The following is a 19,086-nucleotide window of genomic DNA, read 5'->3' as shown; positions in this document are numbered from 1 at the left end:
TTTTATTCAAACATTTTAGATTTTTAGCTCTTTTTAGTACTTTGATTAGAAAATTTTTCATTAAAAGTCCAAATTTTCCTGTATTAACCTTTACTATTTTTATAACAAAAATTAAACTAAATGATTTGAATAATACAACTAGTCTAACACTATATGGTTAAGTTGTGTTAAGCTCATTTTTAAATAAGAATTATTTCGATTGAAAAACCTATCGATTCAAATAATTAAATTGATTAAAAAGTCTATCAACTCAACTCAACCAAACCAAAAATCCCATTTGCACCCTAGTGTTTTTTATTTTTTTTTTCCACAAAGGACAAAGCCAAACATTAAGTTTGGCATTAAAAGCTTCTTTCAAAGTAACCAAGAAATTCCCTAACAATATCCCTGCAAACTGCAACCCTATATTGTTCATTCCTTAAATTTCCACTCTAGAGCTCCGGAAGTCCATGTGAAACGAAAACGTTTTCGTGCCAATCTCAAATATTTATATAGTAGGGAGAGGAACGCTTATAATATGCAATAAAACAAATCAGTTACCAAATCTGGACGAAATGAACAGAGATCCACAAGGCAAAAGGCACATATATCTCCATCTCCATTTTTAGAAATGGTTCTACAATCACAATGTGAATGAATTAATGATATATATATATAGAAAGAGAGAGAGAAGATCACAGGCCCTCACCAGAAGGTAAAAAAGAGAGGAAGTTTTAAGTGAAAATCAACTAACCAAGCAAAAAAAAGCTTTCCATGTTGAAAGATAGAAATTCCTTGACCACTTTAATATCATCTTTCTCTTCTGCTATTATTTTACATCTCTTAGATTTGAACACAATAAATAATTATGTACCTTTTTGCTAGGCCACCAATCCTATTTACATACCATAGGAAGAATAAGAAGAAACATGAGGCCAATGAAAGAGAGACAAGTGGCGAAAAGGATCATAGCCATGAGGCCAACCCGGAGGTAACACGTGTTGGAGGGGAGGAAAGCAAGGAGGATGGGGGACCAGAACGTGGGACCCACAGTTAGTTAGTCGTGGGCAATAAAAAGGGGACAGGAGGGCAGAAGAGGGGTACGGATGTTTTGATGCGATAGCGCAGGAGCAGGCACCTCCAGAAAGGGGAGGGTGGCACCAGGTTACCGTTTCTTTTTGTGTGCTTAAGTAGCCGTAGTTTGTAGGAGAGGAGGAAGGCATTACGAGTAGTGTTCTTGTTTACATTGTGTTCTTGGTTATTAAATTCTCTGTGTGTTTTATTTCATCTGCTGTGTATTTTGTCAATCTTAGAAAGGCTAGTGATCTTAGTCTTTGAAGTGTTTTATTCCTTGATTTTGTGCTGTATTCTGTTCTTTGAGAAGTAAAAGAAAGGAACAAGGAAGTGTCTTAACATTTTGGTATCAGAGCATCATACCTGGGCAGAACATGTCAACGACGAAGGCAACGGAGGAACGGTTGGAGGCGGTTGAGATGGGAATGAAAAGGCTGCCGATGATCGAGGAGAATCTGGCCTTACTAGCCAAAAGCATCACAGAAATGAACTCTCAAATTGATAAGCAGGCACAGCAACAACAAGTGATACTGAAGTATATTGAAGAAATCGTTAGAGATGATTCACCTGTACGAAGGACCGAAGAAGGGTCCACGAGCAAGGTCACCATGGCCGAAGCAACATATCCGGCGACGACTGAAGAGCCGAAGATAGACGTAAAGACAGAGGAAGAGCGACCCGTGGATCGGAGCAAATTTAAGAAAGTTGAAATGCCAGTCTTCGACGGGACCGACCCCGACTCGTGGCTGTTCCGGGCAGACCGATACTTCAAGATACATAACTTGACGGATTCAGAGAGACTTACCGTGGCAGTAATCAGCTTCGATGGGCCGGCGTTGGACTGGTATCGATCACAAGAAGAGAGGGAAGCCTTCACCGGTTGGGAAGACTTGAAGCTAAAGATGTTGGTGAGGTTCCGCGCAACTAGGGAAGGTACATTGGTGGGCCGGTTCTTAACGATCAAGCAGGAGTCCACTGTCGAAGAGTACCGGAACCGTTTCGATAAGCTACTGGCACCGGTGGCCTCTCTGCCTACGGTGGTGCTGGAGGAAACCTTCATGAACGGGCTAAATCCTTGGTTGAAGTCTGAAGTAGAAACGCTGGAGCCCATTGGGCTGGCCCAAATGATGAAGTTGGCCTTGAAGATAGAAAACAGAGAGCTGGTCCGAAGGGAATGCGGGCTGATCAGCGCCTACGACAGCAAAATGGGCCACAAACAAACGCAGGCTAAGAGCCCCATCGCAGCAGCCACGAAAGAGGGAACGGCCAGTGGAAGTTGGCCAATGAGGACGATAACACTGAGGGAGGTAGGAACGGGCGACAACCGTCGGGAAGGGCCCACGAAACGGTTATCTGATGCCGAGTTCCAAGCTCGAAGGGAAAAAGGGCTATGTTTTCGCTGTGGGGAGAAGTATTTCGCCGGACATCGGTGCAAGTCGAAGGAGCATAAGGAGCTTCGAATGCTGGTAGTCAAGGAAGGAGGGGAGGAACTGGAGATTGTGGAGGAAGAATTTTTTGATGCCGAAACTGAGATGAAACCAGCTGAAGTACCAAACGTGGAAAATTTAAACATAGAACTATCGCTCAACTCCGTGGTGGGGCTGAACAATCCGGGAACCATGAAAGTAAAAGGGAAGGTGGGGGAAGAAGAAGTGGTGATCCTGATCGATTGTGGGGCGACCCACAACTTCATCGCAGAGGACTTGGTGACCCGGATAGGATTGGCGCTGCAGGAGACTCCAAACTATGGAGTAATCCTGGGCTCAGGAACGGCCGTGAAGGGTAAGGGGATGTGCCGAAGTGTTGAAGTGCAATTGGACGGCTGGAAGGTAACGGATAGCTTCTTACCATTGCAGTTGGGGGGAGTTGACATGATCCTAGGGATGCAGTGGCTTCATTCTCTTGGGGTGACCGAAGTCGACTGGAAGAGGTTAGTACTTACTTTTCATCATCAAGGGAAGAAGGTTGTGATACGAGGGGATCCAAGCCTGATTAAGACAAGGGTGAGTTTGAAGAATCTAATGAAAACGTGGGGGGCTGACGACCAAGGATTCCTTGTGGAATGCCGAACCTTAGAATGCGGGAAGATGGAAGATGAACAGGAACAGGGGCGGGGAAAGGTCGAAGCAGAACCCATAGCGGCACTGCTCAAGCAATTCGCCCGCGTGTTTGAATGGCCTGCTACCCTTCCACCCCAGCGCACAATTGAACATCACATATACCTGAAGAGTGGGACTGACCCAGTGAACGTTCGGCCATATCGATACGCGCACCATCAGAAGGAGGAAATGGAGAGGTTGGTAGATGAGATGCTATCTTCAGGGATCATACGACCTAGTAAAAGCCCGTACTCCAGCCCTGTGCTGCTAGTGAGGAAGAAGGACGGAAGTTGGAGGTTCTGCGTAGATTACCGAGCCTTGAACAATGTCACGATACCAGACAAGTTCCCCATACCTGTGATAGAAGAATTATTTGATGAACTCAAAGGGGCTAGCGTATTCTCCAAGTTAGACCTCAAAGCCGGATATCACCAAATTAGGATGTGCCCGGAAGATATTGAGAAGACCGCGTTCAGAACCCACGAGGGGCACTATGAGTTCTTGGTGATGCCGTTTGGCTTAACGAATGCCCCCTCCACATTCCAGGCACTGATGAACCAAGTGTTCAAGCCATACTTAAGAAGGTTTGTGCTGGTATTTTTTGATGATATATTAATCTACAGCCAAGGGATGGACGAACATGTTCAGCACTTAGAAGTGGTTTTAGGGCTGCTGCAGGACCGGGAATTATTTGTGAATATGGAAAAGTGCAGTTTCGCCAAACCAAGGATTAGTTACTTGGGACACTTCATCTCGGAACAGGGTTTGGAAGCAGATCCCGAAAAGATAAGGGCAGTGAGTGAATGGCCAACCCCAACCAATGTGAGGGAGGTTAGAGGCTTCCTTGGCCTGACTGGCTATTACAGGCGTTTCGTTAAGAACTACGGGGCCATAGCCGCACCACTCACCCAACTACTCAAGAAAGGAACATACAAATGGGATGCAGAAGCCGAGGACGCTTTTAACAAACTGAAAAAGGCTATGATGACACTCCCTGTGCTCACCATGCCGGATTTCAACCTCCCTTTCGAAATTGAATCAGATGCTTCGGGAGTGGGAGTGGGGGCTGTCCTGACTCAATGCCGGAAACCAGTGGCTTATTTCAGCAAGACTTTAAGTATGCGGGACAGAGCACGACCGGTATATGAAAGAGAATTACTTGCGGTAGTGCTGGCAGTCCAAAGATGGAGACCTTACCTACTAGGGAGGAAATTCACGGTGAAAACGGACCAACGGTCGCTTAAGTTCTTATTGGAACAGCGGGTGGTGCAGCCTCAGTATCAGAAATGGGTAGCGAAGCTCCTGGGGTACTCATTTGAAGTAGTTTACCAACCAGGACTGGAAAATAAGGCGGCTGACGCGTTATCCAGGGCACCCCCAGCAGTACACTTAAGTCAGATCACGGCTCCCCCGATGATAGACATGGAAATTATTAAGGAAGAAACAAAGCTTGACCCTGCACTGCAAGAAATCACCCGAATACTAGAAGAGGGGATGGAAATACCCCATTACACCCTGCAGCAAGGGGTGTTGAAGTTTAAGGGCCGGTTGGTGATTCCAAACAAGTCTACGTTGATTCCTACGATATTACACACATACCACGACTCTGTGTTTGGGGGGCACTCGGGATTCTTAAGAACCTATAAACGGTTGACCGGAGAAATCTATTGGAAAGGAATGAAGAAAGACATCATGCGGTACTGTGAAGAATGTGCAATCTGCCAGCGTAATAAATCCTCGGCTCTATCTCCAGCTGGGCTACTGATGCCCTTAGAGATTCCAGACGCAATATGGAGTGATATATCCATGGATTTCATAGAGGGACTGCCGAAATCCAAGGGATGGGATGTGATATTCGTGGTGGTGGATAGGCTGAGTAAGTATGGGCATTTCCTATTGCTTAAGCATCCGTTTTCGGCCAAGATGGTGGCTGAAACATTTGTAAAGGAGGTGGTCAGACTACATGGATACCCAAGATCGATAGTGTCCGACAGGGACAAGGTTTTTTTAAGCCATTTCTGGAAGGAACTCTTCCGTTTGGCAGGAACTAAGCTGAACCGGAGCTCTTCCTATCACCCCCAATCCGATGGTCAAACCGAGGTGGTGAATAAGAGTATCGAAACATACCTAAGGTGTTTTTGTGGGGAAAAACCGGCAGAGTGGAGCCAATGGTTACATTGGGCAGAATATTGGTATAATACCACCTATCATAGTTCCATTGGAATTACCCCCTTTCAAGCTGTGTATGGACGCCTTCCCCCTCCTCTGATTTACTATGGAGATATGGAGACACCTAACTCAACACTAGACCAGCAGCTGAAAGACAGAGACATAACATTGGGAGCCCTAAAGGAACACTTGAAACTAGCCCAAGAAAGGATGAAGAAGCACGCCGACAATAAGAGAAGAGAAGTCGAGTTCCAAGAAGGGGATATGGTATTCCTCAAACTACGGCCTTACAGGCAGACATCCCTCAGAAAGAAGAGAAATGAAAAACTATCACCTAAGTTTTTCGGGCCTTATCGAATCTTAGAAAGGATCGGAAAGGTAGCCTATAAACTAGAACTTCCCGCAGCCGCTGCTATTCACCCCGTGTTTCATGTATCGCAATTGAAGAAAGCTGTAGGGAAAGGAGAGACTGTACAACCACTGAACCCGTACATGAATGCAAACCATGAATGGATTACACGACCGGAAGAGGTATATAGTTATCGTAAGAATCCAGCAACGAAGGAATGGGAAGCCCTGATCAGTTGGAAGGGATTACCCCCACACGAGGCAACATGGGAAAGCTGCACTGACATGAAATATCAGTTTCCAGACTTTCACCTTGAGGACAAGGTGGATTTGGAAGAGGAGAGTGATGCTAGGCCACCAATCCTATTTACATACCATAGGAAGAATAAGAAGAAACATGAGGCCAATGAAAGAGAGACAAGTGGCGAAAAGGATCATAGCCATGAGGCCAACCCGGAGGTAACACGTGTTGGAGGGGAGGAAAGCAAGGAGGATGGGGGACCAGAACGTGGGACCCACAGTTAGTTAGTCGTGGGCAATAAAAAGGGGACAGGAGGGCAGAAGAGGGGTACGGATGTTTTGATGCGATAGCGCAGGAGCAGGCACCTCCAGAAAGGGGAGGGTGGCACCAGGTTACCGTTTCTTTTTGTGTGCTTAAGTAGCCGTAGTTTGTAGGAGAGGAGGAAGGCATTACGAGTAGTGTTCTTGTTTACATTGTGTTCTTGGTTATTAAATTCTCTGTGTGTTTTATTTCATCTGCTGTGTATTTTGTCAATCTTAGAAAGGCTAGTGATCTTAGTCTTTGAAGTGTTTTATTCCTTGATTTTGTGCTGTATTCTGTTCTTTGAGAAGTAAAAGAAAGGAACAAGGAAGTGTCTTAACACTTTTGTACAGTTGCATATAAGCAAAACTAATAAAAGAATCTCATCCTCGATTGCCTTGTAGACTGTGGGTAGTTGAAATATTGAATTCCTGTCAGTACATGATAAAGACTGAAGTGAAAAAGGAATTTTGAGTGAGAAGAATAAGAATAAGGTTTTGGATGATGGCAAGCAATGCAGATTGTGGTCGTGTTGATGGCATACGAGAAGGGAAAGTGTGAATTACCTGGTAGGAAAAGGGCCTATTATAACAGGCAGCAGCATGTCAAGAAGTAAATGCAAAGAGTCTATCTACAATCTTTGTACGACAGATTGGACACTCGGAACAAGCAAGTGAACAAGATTTACATACTGCAGTTTCAAAAAGCCAAGAGTTAGAATCAGGAATGTAGGAATTTTGAGAGGGTCCAAGAAAACTTACAACAAAAATGTCGACATGGGAGAAGAATTGCTGCAGTTGGCAATTCGAAACAGACTTTACACATGTGGGAATTCGTATCTACATTTCCTAGGCACTTGAGATCCTTTTCCTTCATCTCTTGCATCCGTGCCTGAAAGGAAGGGAGGTGAAAATCTTTTCAAGAAGAAAAGTGATCATAAATATTTCAACGATCTAGTCTACTGAAATGCCATACCTTTAGGCGAATAACCAATGGTTCCTCCTCACGAGTTTCTTCAGGTTTTTTCAGATCATCAACAGGGTCAGCATCTTCTTTAAAGATGGCTACTGTTCCATTATCATCCGTTTTTGCATCGATAAAATTTTCCGTTACAGAGTTCTGCCTTGCATCAGTTTTAACATCTGAGATAGCTCCACCTCCACCTCCACCCTCTTTCTTCAACTTAGCAACCAGTACCCACATGTTGGCTAAATCATTTTCAAGAGCTGCCTCCTTTTTCTTTGCATCTTCCATTTTCTTTCGGTAATCATCTTCCAGAATTTCCTTTTCAGCCAAGGCAGCCTCAAGGGCTTCCTCTCTTTGTTTCCTTGCGTGAAGCTCCATTTTTAAATCATCTGGGTCAAGATTCCAAGACTCAAAATCACCACTAGTTGCTGCTGAAACATCATTAGACCAGCCAGAGAGCCTTCCCTTCCTTCCGGATCTCGAAAAATCATTGTACTTGCGATTCCCACTGTGATTATTCTGTGTATTTTTAGAGTGGGCCAATTCTCGCGTACTGATTAACTCCTTTTCTAATTTTGCATTTTGTAAGGAAAGTTTGGTGACTTCAGCTGCTAAATTTTTCAACTCAACAGCAGCAGCAGAGGCTAGCTCTTTTGCGTAAGAAGCTTCTTCTGCCAATTTCTGATTCTGTACATGCAATCCACTGATCTCTTCTGAAAAGTGAACTGATTCCAATTTCAGTTTCTCATTCTCAATCTCCTGCATGAATAAACAGGCTTCAGACAATCAGACGAATAGTCATTGCTCCAAGTAATAGAAAAGATTCAAATATGCATAAAGAATAAGAAATACATAACTTCTATCATAAACTAAAGAAACAAAGACAGAATGATTCATGTCGTAAAGAAGCATACAGAACAGCCATTTATCCTTTATATACTTATACTATTATGGTCTCATCCAATTATGATAGTGACGCGATAGATGAAGCATCAAGAACCAGTAATTTACAAATCTACTATAGTAAACGAAAAGTGAAAAGCCTTGCCTGAGATTGAATCTTCTTTTTGAACTCTTCAATATATTTTTCTTGACAACAATTTTCAGGGGAACACGTCAATTTATTGCTAGTAACTGAAGCCAATTGATGCTCTAAGAGTTCTACTTTATCCTGTAATTCTCTGTTCTCTGCACACTGCCAGAAGACAAAAACGGAAGTGAACAAGGAAGAACAACAGAAGGAAGCCTCCCCATCAGCTCAATTGCTCCACCAATTTTCAACTGCAGGGATATGGTGAAAAGAGTCCACGTCAACAGAGATGAAAGAGAGATGGCAACAAACCTTGTTCTGCAATTGCTCTTGAAGAACCCGATTGTCCGCTGTTTTGATCTGGATCAAGAGAAACAAGTTAATTAGATAAAAGATTTTGCAATTATCCGGTGTATGGTGCTCCTCAATCCTACTAACGACATACTGGGGATGTTAGTAATGTATAATAAAATTTGTCTTTCACTCACTAGTCTAAGCTTTTGAGTGAATTGGTGATTTAAGATGTATCAAAGTAGAGGGTCTAGAGAGATCGTGTGTTCAAACATTGTTATTTCCTCTCAATTTAAAATTAGGATAGTTGCAAATGTGGCAATTATATTTGCAATTATATTCAAAATAATTAAGTATATAACAACACTTTAAAAAAATTACAAATATAGTAAAATCTGTCAAAATCTATCAAATCACTGCTAGACCATGTAGTAAACTTTGGTCTATCATTGATAAACTATAAGAGTCTATTAACAATAGAAGTCTATCACCGATAGACTTTGCTATATTTGCAATTTTTTAAAAATATTGCTACATACTTAATAATTATTCTAAAAATTGCTACCCATTATAATTATCTTTTAAAAATGAATTCCATTTGTTGAGCCATTCGAGTATTTCTAGCTCACAAATTAGGGGAGTGTTAGTAATATAATTAAAAGCGCTTTCATCCACTGGCTTAAGTTTCTAGGTGAATGGCTGATTTAGGATATTAAATGAAAATTAGGGTTTATGGAGTGTTATTATTTTCTAGGGTAATTATAATAAGTAGTAAATTTTAGTATAATTATTAAGTATGTAGCAATATTTTAAAAAGATTGTAAATATAGCAAAATTGATAGACTTCTATCGTTGATAGATTCTTATGGTTTATCGGTGATAGACCAACATTTGCTATATGATTTTGACAAATTTTGATATATTTTTAATTTTTTTAAAATGTTGTTATATACTTAATTATTTTGAATATAATTACTACATTTACAAGTATCCCTATTTTCTATTAATATTTTTTTTCTTTTTTTTTTGTAGTTTCTATTTATGTATTTGTTTGAGGACTAATTATTTTCCCTTATTTATTCAATAATAAAGAAATTCCACACAGAATACATGACCACATTCGAAATGAATCAAACTTCCAACTAGTTGAACAGCATTGTATCCAATTCCTTCAATTAATTTAACTCAGAAAACTTACCTCCAGCTCAAAATCCTTTTCACTGCATTGAGTCATTAATCTTGTAACGGTCTGCAACCATACAAAAGTAGTAGAAAATAATTTAAAAAAATTCTAATTTTAATAATAAATAAAAAGTTAAAACAATTGAAGGTAAATCGATGAGCTCCAGGAAGTAGCACCTGCTGTAATTCAACCATGGATGCACTTGAAATCGAAGACTCGCCACCCTCAGAAATTCGTTGTTCCAAAGCCCTCATTTGCAACTTCTTTTCTTGAATCTCCTGTTCTAAATTCTGGATCTGGACGAAGGAACAGAGATGATTAAATTATTGGCCCAAAAACCTTATGTTAACTTCTGGAGACAAATAAGATACAGCAAAGAAAGAAAAGTCATGACAAACTATACTTGAACTTTAGAACCATCAGGGTCATCAACAGACTGCTCCACCAAGCGTTTCAGTGTGCTAGTTTTGAACGCAATCTCTCCAGCAAGCATCTTAACTTGCTCAACCAGCAGATCCATCTGATCTGACAATGTCATCTCATCCTACAGTACAATATAAACAGTCATTTTGATGTTCATAGCTCATAGCTCTAAGAAAACAGAAATAACCTTCCTAAAGAAACTGTAATAAAGATAAAAAATAGAAAAATAGTATGAAACCAGCAACAACCCTTGTGACCTCCCATAGCTGGATAAATGGATATGATATAATTGTGTACATTATAAATTGTTACTGTTGCACCGATGAGAATTGGAGAAAAAACTGATGATCTTCAGTATGATATTTAATTTGTGAAGAGGAACTCGTGTAGATGTAACAGATCACAGAGTCTACGGCACCAATAATAATTTCACTCACGTTAGTTGATCCAGTGACCGCACTATCAGCTGGTAGGAGTTCACCTTTAAGCTGAGAAGAGACATCCGAGTGTACAATAGAAGATGGATCGTTGTGATTCTCACTTTCGGAATGCAATCCTTGGGAGACCTCGGACTTCTAAAAAAGCAAATTGAAAAAATGAGCAACAGATTCATTGTTGTCAAACTAGTAAGAACTGCAAAAGTTCAGTCTAGCAGAAATAGAAAAAGGGAGGCCACTTGACAAAAAAATAATCAGTTATGTAACGGGAGTTAGTATATGCTCCTTCGCTATTAGATGTATACATTGCCAGAAAACTAATTGGCTGAACACTGTTTTATTCTACGAGTAACACAACTAATGATGTGCATCGAAATCTTATCCAAATAAAAGCAGATGATGATGACGATGATGATAAAAACTGTTGTTGCAAAAAATGTACGGAGGAAGAACAACCACAGAACCCTTCGTTCCTATCACTAACAGTAAAATGTTTCATGTGCAGAACAAGGCAACCTAAGATGAGAGTGCTCATCTTGGATCTCCTAAGCACTGAATTCTTAAGTCTTCACATTTGTGATCGCAATCAGAAGCACGTAATATGTGAATGTGCAAGGCTACGTTGAAGGAAGCTTATAAAGACAACTTACATCATCAAAAGAAGATTTGTTCCTTTGATGACTAGGAACATCACTCAAACATCCAGGAATAGAATTCTTAGAAGAGACAAGTATGAGTTTCGTCAGCCTCTGAATCCTACTCATGAGAGCAACCTTAGCTTCTTCTTCCTCCTCTAATCTTGATTGCATTTTTACTTGACCTTCTTCCAACTATTTGATGACACGAGAAATGACATAGTGAAATAGTATTCTGGAATAGTAATTGAGCCACCAAACATGACCGTAGAAAACAAAAACCTGTTGCCTCAAATTCATTATCTCTTCATGATTAACACCAGCAAGCATCCCCCTCTTCAACTGATCAAGTTCTTGCTTGAGGGTTGAAATTTCTCTCTGGTACTTCTTTATCAAAGATTTCTCATCAATTATCTGAACATACAATAAAGATTTAAGAAAAGTGTTAAAGCTCATGTGAGCATTAGACATTTTCTTTCAACTTCACGTCTAATAGAAACTTCAATTAACCTTATTGCGTGAGGCATAGATTTCAACTCGTTTTGCCCTGCTAGCAAACTTCAATGTATTGTGAGTTTCCTCCATGTTACTGGATGCAGGAGTTACTGTGCAAATAAGCTGGAGATAATTTGAATGTTAGAAAAAGAAGTTGGCAAAATTTTACTACACAAATATTCATAATAGGTAAAAGGGTGAGCAGATAACAATAAAGAAAAATATTCATCAATTTGTTCCATTTATGAGAAGCTTGGACTACTGTTTCTAAATCATTTACTCACTGAAACGTGTCCGTGCCCACTGAGAGAAGATTGTAGAAGACGGGTAAGCTTAGAGTCTCGATAAGGAACATGGGATGCCTTTCCCTCGCTTAATTTCCCAATAACCTTCACAGTGCAACCAAATATATAAATAACTTCCATCTTGAGGTATCCCCTACATAAGGGAAACCAATATCACAGAAGTACGAACACTCTCATGCATATGAGAATTAACTTATTTACAGGCGTTCCAATATCTACTGCAATAAATGGATTGATGAAATATTTTAGATTTAAACACAACGGGAACTTGAAATCACAAGGACAATGGATAATGAAGCAAAACTTGGCTTACTAAATCAGGAGCAGAATGATAAAATATCCTAATTGTACTGTTATATTTGTTAGATAAAGAGCGCAAGAAGATTTAATCAAGAAAAACCCTAAGAAAAGACACCTACTGTTCCAAGAGTCAAAAGGCTTTTGTTTATATAGGCGCCTTCCTTTCTCCTCAGTCCAGTAGTTTCAGTCTTTGAGCTCTCGGACCCAGCTAAATCAATCAAATTCTGTTGCATGGAGTTAATATGAGATTGACACATTAAAGTTTAATGACCTCACATTAATGAAATAGAATTGATCGTACAACTTACAAGTTGAGAGAAAATGACACCATCATACTCATCACCACGTGCACTACTTTCAATCATCTGCAAGAGCATACTGCACTCTTAGTTTAGAGGCAGAAAGATGGGGAAGAATTAACTAATGGTTCCTAGCACACAAATACATTTGTCAAGAGTGGGGAAAGGAGCCCAAATTTCCCATAGAGCTACCACAGCAGGGGATAAGTCAGTTCATAGGTTTTTAATGCACTTCCAACAAGTTTCTAATTGGAAACATAAAGAAGCGAGGTCTAGTTGCAGAACAAATTATATCATGGAAAACAATACTCGGTCTAAAATAGAATATAGAACATATCCAAGAAATGAACTGAAGAGCAAGCAATTGGATACTCCAGCAACAAGGAAGTCTTTAATCTTACCAGCGTAAAGATGGTGTGACTCCGGCTACTAAAAAGATTGAAATTGTTTGATCCAACGTGACGATGTTCTGCCATTTAAGAACCCTCCATTTATACACATAAAAGGACACAATGAAAAGAGAAATACGGAAGCAGAAGTTATCAGTTCATACCTTCTCCAGCGGCTATAAATGATAAAGCATGTCCCGGGGACAAAACTACTTCTTCCTTTATACCTTCAACATAAGTGCCCTAGTTGATGACAACCGCATCAAATATACAATTATACCAAAACAAAAACAGTTTGCAGGGTGATGACTATAAGGACAAGTTAAAAAAGAAAAAAGGGCACCTGTGCATCTTCCCTAACACGCAAATTCTGACCTGTTGGATCCAGCAAATCATTTATCACCTGGTATCAAGAATGAAAATATGATCACGAGTCCAATAACTTTGAAGCTTGGAATGTACTATTTAGCACTTTGTGCCTGATTGTTTAGGATGCCAAAATTTATATTCTCTTGATATAAAAACAAGATATCCTTTGACGCTCAAAAATGTAGGACAAAAACTGAATTTACAATCACCAACAGAACTCGTGGTAAGTCTACAAGAAAATAACAATTTAGAAATGATTGATCATTGAAGCTCTAAAACTTCTCTGTATGGAATTACTTACTTCATTGTATATTTCAAGGTAGGATACACGGAGCAAGAATTCCCTTCCAGGAGTCTACACAGAAAAAACAAACACTCGTCTATATGGATGAACACTCGCAATAAAGTCTTTTAAAATTTTGCAACACATAAATCAAGATTGATAGCAGTCAGAAGCAAGGACGAAAAATAAGCTAATAAAGAAAAAGCTAACTGTAAACCAAAAGTCGTGCCGTGCACAGAATTATCATATATAGCATCCTTTTCTTGGTAGTTCACGTGGATAGCAAAAATCACTGCTTAAATATCGATAATTGTTTAGTATTCTAATAATATGTATTTATTCAATGTAAAGGCATTGTTACCTCTTTAAAGAGGCTTAGACATTCACCACAAATTTGTGATGTAATATCCTCAAAAGATTATATAGCGAAAACAAATTCATTACCCAAAAAAGAGAACAATAGTTCAACAACTTTTTTGATTGTTAACTTAAATAATGTTGAATAAAATAGTAATTCTGCACGTTCATTAACCAAACATAATAGCGGGCCTGAAATTTTATTTAGCGCGATTCAATAATTATTTTAACATTATTCTGGAGTCTAATAGTAGCAAACGGAAACCTTAATATTTGTGTAATGATAGCACTAAATTCTGCCACATGTCATCTTCTGATAAGAAATTGAGTATTTCCTCAAGAACAAAATCAAATGCTTACTTGAACAGATAGATGTACGCCAAAGCTAACCCTCTCCACAAAAGTAAACATAAGAAGTTTTGGAAAGGACTAGTCCCACATTGCCCCCCTCCTTCTATGGATTTTCATGTTTAAAACGTACAAGATTTAAATAAAGATAAAGAAGAAACATATATATTTGGCATACGCCTTTTTTGTTTTTCCAGTTTCCTCTCTGAAAAACTGCTTTAACAAAGTATGAAGCTCTTTAAGACCTGAGTAAACCTCAATCATGGATGAGTCATGAGTCATAACAACAAGCCATTACGTGCCTACTACCTATTGCCTATTACAATAAGCTCCGTTTTGGCTAACAAGTAGGTATCACCAATAGGAACAGGTGATGAACTACGTAAGAACCATAGAATGTGAAGAAAAAAAATTGTGCCCGAGAGGCAAAGCAAGCCCAACGTCTTTTAAAGAAAAAATTAATGGTTTCGGTTATGTACCAGATTATAAAAGGAATAATTACAAAAAATAGAACATCGACAAAAAGAATAATTAGAACTCATACGACGTTAAGCATCTTAATAAACAGCAGGAACTGCACTCAAGATATCAATTGGCAAGAGTTGTGTGAAGAAATTATCAAGAAATTAGCGAACCAAATTAGGAAGACGTCAATAAGACAAATAACTGGAGAACTGCTTCAATATCTCACTTTAAACTTATGCCAGGACACTTACATCTTGGATGATGCTGAAAACATCTTTTATAGCCAGTGGTATGATACCTGGAGAGTTTTGATCTCCCTGTGAATTATTTAGAGAAACAAATCAGTAACATTACTCACGAATGCAAAATAAGGTCAACCTATAATTGAGGAGGTAGAGAAGTATAAAAAGGGATAACACGGTGGAAACTACCATGGAAGTAAAAGCAGATATGAAGTAGAGGAAGAGCAAATCATTGAATCATCACATAACAATGTCAGGTTGGCTATCAAGCAAATAGCATGTCTCTCAACCAAACTCATTACTCTCTGCTAATCAAGTTTCAGATCTAACACCAACGTCTAATAATTCCAAAATGAAATAGATATGGCTTTACTGAAAAAATAAATAAACTAGTGGATTCACTTTTTCAATAGCAACGTCAAATAGTGCTGCTACTCTCTTTTGAAAGTCCCATTTTATAGTTTTCAGCTGAATATATAAAAAGGAAACCCCGATAGGCGATATCTTAGCTCATTGGCCCTCAAAAGGTAAGCAGCAGTGATGATTAACAGTGGATGACCAAGAACTAGGAGGCGTAAAAATTAAATGCAAAAGTTGATTCAACAGAAATCAGAGCTTGCCATCCCTCTGTCCACTTCACTATAAGAAAATCTATCCCCACACGATCAGTGTGTTGGGTTTCTAGCATGCCAATAAAAAAACAACTCAATGAAGAATATTCAAAATCAAATTCAAGAAGTAAAGTTTGCAAAGATCTAGAAGTCCAAGTAATGATAATCACAAGAATACATAATAATTCAAACTTTTAACAGGGTATTAAATACATGAATATTAACGGTTAACAAAGCAGTTGGTGTAAGTTAAAACTAGCTAAATTGTACTACACATATTGGCAATACACGGACCGTAAGTGATTGATGTGTTTAAGCAAACCAGATTTAATAATTTGACTATTTTGTTTAGACGCCATTCAGGTGCAACTCCCAAAAACGATTAAGCATATGGGCAAAACGCTAATGTATCATACATACATGCATAGTGTGTGTCTTCCCACTGCTTGTCACACCGTAAGCAAATACAGTTCCTGCATATCAAAAAACAGCAGCTAAGATCTCTATATAGTTAGAAATAGTGAAATTTTCTTCCAAGATATCCAGCAGTAGCAAGATCAGTCTAATATTTCCTTCTGTGTCTTATATAAAAGCTTCAACAACTCTACAAGTAATTATGCTGTTTAGTTCAAAGAATGTCTGGCTCAATGAACTCTAGAAAGTGATTCGCACCATTAACACCCTCCATGGCTGACTTAACCACTGGTTTAGCTGCCACTTCATACACCTCCGGTGAAGTCGTATCTGGTCCAAACACCCTATCTGCCACAAACCACCATCAAGATGTTATAATCATGAAACTCATAGATTACCGCTACCTTAATCCAAAACAGCATTCCTGCCCTCAAAGTAGCACGAGTTCAAATTCAAAAAATACAAATAAAAAAATGAGTACCAAATCCATAGGCCGTGACTGGATTATACTCATTGCGCACGATCTTATCACCGTCCGCATACCAAGCAATCTCATCCCCTTTCAGAAACTCCCTCTCGCTGCAAGCATAATCCCAGACCAAAACTCAAATCAATCATAAAATCATCAACACTAAAATCAATCACGGATCTGGTTTAACGCCCTCCGATCTCTCCACTTACCTCAAAGGCCGAAACCGAATCGTGACCGAAATGCTATCCCCATTCCTCAGCTCATCCACAGGCTCAGCAATCAAATCATCAGAAATAAACCCAACCGGCGAACAATCACCACCATAACCTCCACCTCCATAGTGTATTGAATCCGAACCCCCTCGACCAGGTACCATCGATCTAGAACCAAATCCACCACTGTTTCCATAATGTGAAGACGCTGAAGTCGAACAAGATCGAGGAATCATCTTCCCGTTTGTGAAAGAACTCGGTGCTGGACTCGAATGGTAAGAAGAAGAAGAAGTAGATTTTCTGTTAGAATACGGTGAACTACTATGCGTTCGGGACGATGACGCCATAGACTGAATCCAACAAGTCAGTGAAGACGAATCTGAGAGCACAAAATGTAAATCAAATCAAATCAAAATTGAAAAAAGATTTTAAAAAAAAAAAAAAAGAAGAACAAGAATAAGAATCAGAAGTAAACAAAAGAAAAGAAAAAGAAATGTGTCAGAGAACTCACATGGTTACACAAGCAAAAGCGAAGAACATTGAGAATTCGTTTCTGCTTCTCCTTCTTCTTCTTGTTCTTGTTCTTCTTCTTTTCTCTAAGCTAATAATTCGGTTCAACGCTTTAAGCTAACTCCCATGGAAGGAAGACTTTAGAGATTGTTTCGTCTTCTTTAAGACAAAGAAGAGTTGCAGGGACATAACAGAGAGAGAGAGAGAGATTATGATATAAATTTTTTAATTTGAAAATTTCTTTTGTTTTTGGGAAATTTTGAATTTATAGTATTTTGTGTAATACATTTAATGTGGGGGTGACGTGGCAGAAGGCTGGGGGTGGCTTTTTAAATTGGGAAGAGAAAAAGGACTTTGAAAAAATAAACCCGAAAATTAGCGGGAATAACCCACTGCCCATTGGTCCGACCATACGCTGTCGCTTCACACAAAAAACCTTTCACTAATTACTACTTAGGTCAAATAATCACTTTCCACTCCTCAACCTTCTTTTGGACTTAATTATTAATTATTTTAATCTCTACATTCTCATTCCTCTCCATTTCTTAATTACATCTTTCTTAGTATACCCAAGTCGTACTTTTTACCCAATTTTTCCCTTTTACAAGGGATAGATTGCACTAAACCTACTTAATCATCTCTATCATTAATTTTTTTTTTTTTACATTTTTGTCATTTATAACTATTTTCTTAAATTAAAATATATTTTTAAATTTATAATTATAATAATATTTTTTCAAGAAAAATGTTCAAAAATATAACATTTGATAAAATATTTATACTTTCTATAAAATTTATCTTTTAGTAGTTTGTTTTATTTTTTAGTGGTTTTGTTCTATAGAAAGTAAATAATTCGTTAAATTTTTTTATTTTTTGAAAAAACCTCAAGTTTAAATACTACTTTAGTTTATATTCAAAATGTTTATATTTAGTTTTTAAACTTTCAAGTAGCGATTAACATTTTGCAAGTATAGAACCCAAAGTTAAAAGTATAGAGATTAAAATAAATATCTTAAAAGTATATGAATCAACATGAACAAATCAATCTTTAAAAAATGTAGTCTTTAAACTCCAACCGACAATTTAATTACTATCATGAAAAATCTCCTCAAATTTCAACTTATTAAATAGACATACATGTAGAATTTTTCATTGTATCTTAGTAATACTTTTCACATTATTGCATATTAAAAAGTGTAATGGCTAAATTGATACTTATTATAATTTAGGATTAAATATTATAAATTTGAAGGTATAATTATTAAATTGTTACAAATTAAATTTTTGGAACTAAAATATTACTTTTGTATAAGTTTAAAATCCAAAAGTATTGTCACGTCCATGAATGATAATATTTTTCTACATATATATATATATATATATTTTCTTCGAAAAAAATCAATTTTAACCTTAAATTGAGGTCTTTTAGTTTCATCAAATAAAGTCATAAAATGTAAATGAGCGACATGATAATGATTCTTGGTTTGAACAATATTCTATTGAACGTAAAATTTTATTTTTTTAAAAATTGTAAAAAATAGATAACAAAATGTACCAATATCTGGATAAAAATAATGATTATAAACCTAATTTTCCATGAATCGAATGTTTATTAAATGAACTACAAAACTTTTTAGACTAAGAAAGTTGAAGTATTAAATAGAAGAAAACAAAAGCTAGAGAATAAATTAAGGATTCAACATTTTCTAGATTTAGTTTTTTTTTTAAAGTTGGTTGGTGATAAGTTTTAAGTACCAAAAATGAAAATATGTTAAATTACATAAATGAGATCATTCTAATTATCTATGTCTAGAAAGTTATGGGCATCAATCAAGCTTTT

The 19,086-nt window shown here is 38.0% G+C and overlaps 1 protein-coding gene across 1 annotated transcript; it reads right to left on the bottom strand.

The window, feature by feature from the left end:
* Positions 1-729: 729 nt before the first annotated feature.
* LOC103490351 (kinesin-like protein KIN-7D, mitochondrial) lies at positions 730-17,465 on the bottom strand. Its single transcript, XM_051090755.1, has 27 exons — positions 17,248-17,465; positions 16,734-17,115; positions 16,534-16,631; positions 16,311-16,400; positions 16,059-16,111; positions 15,037-15,102; positions 13,634-13,687; positions 13,307-13,366; positions 13,128-13,206; positions 12,976-13,043; positions 12,584-12,640; positions 12,395-12,499; positions 11,955-12,059; positions 11,686-11,793; positions 11,458-11,589; positions 11,191-11,370; positions 10,541-10,678; positions 10,084-10,224; positions 9,857-9,976; positions 9,696-9,746; positions 8,519-8,566; positions 8,225-8,371; positions 7,186-7,935; positions 6,972-7,101; positions 6,777-6,901; positions 6,558-6,641; positions 730-858 (listed from the first exon to the last, which is right to left on the bottom strand). The coding sequence occupies exons 2-25, from the start codon at positions 17,081-17,083 to the stop codon at positions 6,816-6,818; spliced, it is 3,216 nt and encodes a 1,071-aa protein (XP_050946712.1). The 5' UTR covers positions 17,084-17,115; positions 17,248-17,465; the 3' UTR covers positions 730-858; positions 6,558-6,641; positions 6,777-6,815.
* Positions 17,466-19,086: the final 1,621 nt, after the last annotated feature.

The sequence above is a fragment of the Cucumis melo genome, chromosome 1 (assembly GCF_025177605.1).
Source record: "Cucumis melo cultivar AY chromosome 1, USDA_Cmelo_AY_1.0, whole genome shotgun sequence".
In the NCBI taxonomy this organism is placed as follows: domain Eukaryota; kingdom Viridiplantae; phylum Streptophyta; class Magnoliopsida; order Cucurbitales; family Cucurbitaceae; genus Cucumis; species Cucumis melo.
Note: the sequence above shows the minus strand (reverse complement) of the source record. Positions and strands in the feature narration are given on the sequence as shown.